Genomic DNA, 6,112 nt, shown 5'->3' with positions numbered 1-6,112 from the left:
ATTAAATATAGCGTGGAAGATAAGTGCAGCTTAGAGGAGTAGAGATAGAGGCAGCTAGAAGAAGATAGTTAAGGCTTATTATAATGTATAAAGTTATAATATCTAAGTTTAAACTATAGTTATATAACCTAAAGGTTACTAATAGAGGGCGAGGAGACTAGTCTAGCTTTTATAGTTAATACTAGTTAAATTTCATAATATAAAGCTAGCAGCCTAGCTTAAATTTATATATAATAGCTATAAATAAATTTAATATTTATAGTTATTTCTAATTTATAAAGTTAAAAGGATAATTATTAGGGTAGTTTACTAGTTTAATAGAGTACGTAATTTGCATTAGCTTTTCCCTGCTTAAGCTATAATATATAAAGGTTGTTATCTTTCATATGCAGCATAACCACACAGGGTCTGAGGCAATCACAAGCCCCCGTTCTTCAGACGCTCAGCTTCAAGCTCTCTCTCAGCTTGTTGGTAGTACTTCGCGGTGTCGACACCATGCTGGTTGTGATTGACAAAGTTGAACCAAGGCACGACACCCATGAACAGAGCAGAGTATCTTGACTGTCTTGCAGCAACGCCCTGCATGTGAGGGGTCAACCTGCTCTCGCCATATAGCGGCTTTCCTGCCTTGACCTTGGAGACCATCTCCTTCATATCCATCTCAACCTCTCTCGCGTTCTCGGTGGCACCGTAAAATCGCACTATGCCTTTGTGGTTAGGGCCTCCGTTCCTTCAGATCGTCGTAAAAACTCACAGCTAGAGCGCTGGTAAAAGTAAAGAAATCCTCCAGCAAGACCGATGGCTCCGGCGAGGCGCATGGCTTGCGCCAAACCTCCCTTACCGACATGTGAGGGAGCGAACTTCTCGAGGGCAAGGAGAGCGCCAGGAGCGAAGGCTGCGGCTATAGCTCCGTGGGCATAATCGGAAGGCCTGGCATAGCCAACGACCCTCTTGAAGTGGCTGTGGGCATTCCGGCGTTAGCAATCGACCTGAGCTGTCATATGGCCCGGGACAATCGGGTTCGGGCATACGGGTCATTGTCGATGAGCTTCGTGGAAGTACGTTAGCGTTATCGGCAGCGGAGAAACGAGGAATCGTAGACGGAGTACGAACAGGATAATCGCTCTTGACGACCTTGGTGGGAATATATGTCTGCACTTGTGCGGTAGCCATGGTCGCGGACGACATTTCAAGACCCAACTGCGTCGGTGGTGGCTATGGTGGCTATCGTCGTCCAGCAATTCGAGATGGTTGATGAGTTGGATATGGCTGGGCGCTGATTGGAACTGAACTTGGAGCATTTTGCCTGAGGCACCACTCCAGAGGCCTGCGCTGCAGAAGTATGTGGCTGTGGCGTCTCCGACTTTGTGGCTCGCCCACCGGAAGGTCTGTGCGGCAACGGACAGACGCGTTTCTTAATTGAAGTCGCGCCGCGTGTGATCGCGTCGGCTAGTGACAATCCATCTTGAGGCAATATAAACTCCACCCTGGGTGCAATCTGTTGATGCCTCGTGAAGTCCCAGAGCCTCGTCAACATGACATCAAGAACAACACCCGGGTATGATGACTTGGACAATTATGCCGTTGAAGATTTTGATGACCCGTTTCGAACCCTGTCCCCGGACGCAAAGGAGCTCGGCGTGAACAAGAGGAAACAGGGTGAAGCACTGGGGCTCGAAGAAGAAGTTGAAGTGAATAAGCGAGCGAGGGTTCCGAGAGTCAAACTTGACGAGGCAAGGTGAGGTTTGGCGCAGCCGATCATTCATGTCTAATGTGTAGCTGACGACGGGTTTTTGCAGACTACTCTCGGACAATGGCATCCCCAAGCTTCGAAAGCGCGCCGCAGATCTCCAATTTAAGGGGAAGGGACACGAGGTCGGCTTTCTTGCTACTTTGACGCGTATTCCGTGGATACAACTAACTCACTGCTAGTTCTCTGATGCAGCCCGCTTGCTATCCTTCTATCAACTCTGGCTGGACGACTTATTTCCAAAAGCCAAATTTCTCGACGCCGTAGCGATGGTAGAAAAGACGGGGCACAAGAAGCAAATTGCGCACAAGCGATTGGAATGGATCAATGAAGGCAAACCCAAACCTTGGGAGGCGGATGACGCTTTCGAGGTGGAAGCTGAGATTCCGGGTCCTGTGGCTGCCGAGGCAACAGCGAGTGCACCAGCTTCTATCACACAAAAGCGCCCGAAGACACCAGAAGCAGCTGTTCCGGACGAGGACGATATATACGGAGCTACGCCCGTAATGCCACCCAAGAGTCAAGCTTTAGGAGCACCGAAGCCAACCGAAGAACCAGACGGGGACGACGACTTGGATGCTCTTATGGCGGAAGCAGAGATGGCTGACCGGATGCAATCACCGGCTCAATTTCCACATAACCAACCAGCCGGGGATGACTTTGAAGACGAAGAGGCAGCCATGGCTGAGATGACCGGCTTGTGGTGATTCCGACGAATTATATATGATCACCGACTATGTAACGAAACTTGGAAAGGGAGAGGAGGCGAAAAAGATAAACGGAGGCTAGACCGCGGGGCATCACGTTTTCTATGGATTGCCGTCGCTTGAACCACGGGAATGAACTTTCTTCTTGTCACGTCCTACAGCGCTTTCGGGAACATAGGTAGAGTTGGACTTGGCGCAAGAGGAAGTGCTTCGAGGCTGCATGGAACAATCACTGAAGAGTGAGAAACGATGCAAAAGGCGTTGTTAAGGTGGCATGCACATTGATCATGTCGGATGGGATATTGTCCAACGCAAATAGTTTAATACTCAACTAACAGCTCGAATCGTCGAGGCTGAACAAAGCCACGTTCTGCTGAACCACCAGGCTTCAGTGGTTTCTTATCAAGTCGGCGTCCCCAGCCTATTTACGACAACCACGGATGGTGTAAATAATAGAGGCGTTACGCAACTCCGACGAATACATTTATTCAAAATGGATATACACACACTGGTTTTGTGAGCTCGTCGACACACTTTGGCAGTATCTTGAAACGGTTCTTAGAATTTTGTTCATTGGTCGCAAGGCGACTCTCGTTTAGTATTTGTTGTTACATTTCCCAGGTTTGACCTCTAATTTCGCTGGACACCACCCATAACGCCGTGACCATTCCCACCACCATAGTCATAACCTTTATCAAGCTAATCGACAACGCTTCCCAAATTCCGTCACGTCCGCTTCATCACACTTCCGTTTGGAAACTACTGTAAACACGTAGGTGCTAGGTGCTGTCGAGGCACGATTTCTCGAGTAGGGGATGTCTTGCGGTGCAAGTTGACCCTTCCGGACCAGATTCCGCTCTTCAACCCTCAGAGCCCATAATAAGGTCATGAGCACCTCTCTGGACGGCAACGATGCGCCATTCAACCACGTCCACGGTGTCTGACCGCTGTCGCGCCCCGCCGAAGGTTCAGTCGACAACCCTTCAACACGTTCGTCGCATCCTTCAGATACCAACCGCAATGCCTCCATCGTCGCATCCATAAGTGGACGCGCCAGAGTGGGGCTGCAGGTTAGGATTCTCTGAAGAGACTTGAGTCTCAGCGTTGGTAGAGTCGCGGCCGTAGTCCGGGTCCGCTGCGACGGCTGTGCCGATAACCGCGTTCGTGTCTGAGACACTGCCGTTGACCTCGTCGTTGAGGAATTCACTGATGTCGAATGGGTCCTGGAGGAAGGCGGTAGAGTCACCAGCCAGATAATCGTGTTCATAATCAAGGGAGTTGGGGGAAGAGAGAAGCCCGCTTTCAAGGACATAGCGATCTGTGTCAAGGGCCGCCGACAGACTGAAAGAATCACCGATGATGTGATTGACAGCATCTGAAGCTGCAGAAAGAAGACCAAGGTCGGATGCAGAGGGGTTTGAGAGGCCAGCCATGATTGCGGAAGATCCTCCGACTGTTGACACTGCAGGTCGCACAACATCGCTGCAGGACGTTGTGTCAAGTCGGAGGACTTCACGTTGGTCTCGGCCACTTCGTTGTCCTCGGCATCTGCCTCGTCATCTTCTGCGATTGGCGAAAGCTCGGGGGATAGCGACGCGGGGTTGACGGTCGGATTGCTATGAGACGTAGTCATCAAATCATCGACGAGATTCTTCGTCTCATCGACAGAGGGACGGTGTCCATCATGAGAGCCAAAAAGCTCTGGTGATAAGGTGACAGTGTTGGATCGGAGAGGATCGAGAGGCGATGATGACCGAGTCAGCATGCCAGAGTCACGGCGAAATTTGTTCAGCTCTTCGACCAGGAGCTGGTTCGCCTTGGTGACGTTTGAAAGGGCTGCCTCGAGCTCCTTGTTCCGCCTCTCGAGAGCCTCGACCTCTAAACGCTTGCGCTCCCTAGAAGACTGAGCGGCTCGGCGGTTACGGAGGACGCGCTCGACTCGACGCTGCTCTTTCTCATCTTCCGTCTTCGCTCTTTTCCTACTGGGGGTTAGCTACGGGCCTGTGGCATTGTCCGATTGCGTCATACCTTGGTGGGAGGTTTGTCTTGGGCTCCGGGAGAACTTGACCCCAGGATTTCCTCTTCTTCACGGGCTTCTTCTCGGTCGAAGGAGAGTCGGTGTCCGGGGTTGAGACAGGGTTGTCCTCGGTGAAGGGCGGAGGCGTTAACATATCGGAGGGGTTGACGGTGGTATCATCGGCGGCCAAGGGTGCGGCGTCGCCGAAGAGGGATGGATAGAGCTCGCCCGGAGTCGAAACAAAAGACTCGGCAGGCGAATCTTCGAACTTGATCATTGGTGACGTCTGTTCCCAAGCAGCCATCGTAGTTTGCGGTTGTGATGGTGATTCAACAGGACTGTGGGATAGGCAGAGAGGAGGACTTTTTCGTGGTGCAAAGCGCGAGGCACAATCGACCTGCCAGTTCCAATGCGGAGAGTTGGAAGGCCAGGTGCGGGGGAGAAGTGTGTTGCAGCAGTGATGTGGGTGTGAAGTGGGTTATTGAACGTATGGAGGTGCCGTCCTAGTTCCTCATACAAAAAGATAGAGAAAGAGCGTTATTCTAAGAAGGCATGATACTTCTTTGATAAGGACCCGTAGAATGAGTCAGACTGATTAGGTGAGTCACCGACACAAGGCACCAGGTCCAAGTGGAAGCTTGATCGTCCGGGTCCTGGGGCAAGCTGACAAGTGTTCTCTCTCGTAGGATGGGGTTGGCGTGGTGAGAGCTGAGGATTACTGGGCCACAATGTGAGGTGCAGGCGATGTGGCCTCTTTTGTAAGTTGAGGCCACGCTGGCCCCGTGCAAGGGGGCGCTTTGGGATGGTCAACGTGTATTGCCTCAGGCAAAAGTGCCCAATCCCCCAAGGCCCCCAAGGCTGCAAGGGCGAGAAGGACATACGGGTGTACCTGAGGCCACAGTGGAGGCCGTAGTGGAACAGGGGGCGAAAGCGAAGCAAGGGTGCCGCCTAAAATGGGGTCAATCACGCAAGGTCTCAGGAGGTAGGACTTGTCGTGTTTGTCTACTCCGTATCGTGCCTGCCTGCAGAAAGGTAAGGAAAGTACCTGTAGATACGTATACCTTCGTAGAGTGGAGGGGGGCGCAGAGGATGCTAGTGTGAGTGGGCGAAACCCCAAAAGGGAGGTAGGTACGGATACTAGGCGCAAGGGGGGCATTCGGAGCGAATTCAGCGAGGTAAGTGGATGGTGATTGGTGGATCTATGTACGAATAGCTGACAGCAGTCATAGGAGCAGGAGCGTGTAGCGACTCCATGGTTTCACTGGCTCGGATGTCTTCCCCAGTTCCACGTCCAGCTTGCAAAGGGGGGGGGGCCTTGGGTCAGCTCTAAACAGGAAACACGGGAGCCACGGGGCGGAAACACGAATGGCGCACCGTGCCAAACGTAGGCCGCGCCACTCCAAGGAGCATCCCCCTTTTCTATGCTTCCGCGAGGCGCGAACTGTAATTAATTGACCATCTCTTCGTAGGTTCCGAGTCCGCTCAAGCGAGCGGGCTTCGACGCACTGGATAGTCCGGATGCTTCTCGCTGACTAGGTTGATCAATCGATCCTCTGCCGTGTCTTCACGTAAGCCTGGCTTCGCTCCGCTGTGTTGCGTGCCGTGCCTCATCTGCCGTTGCTGACCTGACTGACTAGG

At 52.2% G+C, this 6,112-nt stretch overlaps 3 protein-coding genes across 3 annotated transcripts; 1 reads left to right on the top strand and 2 right to left on the bottom strand.

The window, feature by feature from the left end:
* Nucleotides 1–417: 417 nt before the first annotated feature.
* CGCA056_v012371 (NADH-ubiquinone oxidoreductase 20.9 kDa subunit) lies at nucleotides 418–1,173 on the bottom strand (the record flags this gene model as incomplete). The annotated part of the gene is made up of 4 exons (XM_037327615.1): nucleotides 418–701; nucleotides 755–960; nucleotides 1,032–1,048; nucleotides 1,114–1,173. The coding sequence occupies 4 exons, from the start codon at nucleotides 1,171–1,173 to the stop codon at nucleotides 418–420; spliced, it is 567 nt and encodes a 188-aa protein (XP_037174814.1).
* A 362-nt stretch (nucleotides 1,174–1,535) lies between these two features.
* On the top strand, nucleotides 1,536–2,457 carry CSM3 (Chromosome segregation in meiosis protein 3; the record flags this gene model as incomplete). Its single annotated transcript, XM_037327614.1, has 3 exons — nucleotides 1,536–1,738; nucleotides 1,800–1,875; nucleotides 1,933–2,457. 3 exons carry the CDS (start codon nucleotides 1,536–1,538, stop codon nucleotides 2,455–2,457), a joined length of 804 nt encoding a protein of 267 aa, XP_037174813.1.
* Nucleotides 2,458–3,461: 1,004 nt separating this feature from the next.
* Nucleotides 3,462–4,778, bottom strand: hac1 (Transcriptional activator hac1; the record flags this gene model as incomplete). Its single annotated transcript, XM_037327613.1, has 3 exons — nucleotides 3,462–3,910; nucleotides 3,949–4,436; nucleotides 4,486–4,778. The coding sequence occupies 3 exons, from the start codon at nucleotides 4,776–4,778 to the stop codon at nucleotides 3,462–3,464; spliced, it is 1,230 nt and encodes a 409-aa protein (XP_037174656.1).
* Nucleotides 4,779–6,112: the final 1,334 nt, after the last annotated feature.

This window comes from Colletotrichum aenigma (assembly GCF_013390185.1).
Source record: "Colletotrichum aenigma strain Cg56 chromosome Unknown KSG_Cg56_contig08, whole genome shotgun sequence".
In the NCBI taxonomy this organism is placed as follows: domain Eukaryota; kingdom Fungi; phylum Ascomycota; class Sordariomycetes; order Glomerellales; family Glomerellaceae; genus Colletotrichum; species Colletotrichum aenigma.
Note: the sequence above shows the minus strand (reverse complement) of the source record. Positions and strands in the feature narration are given on the sequence as shown.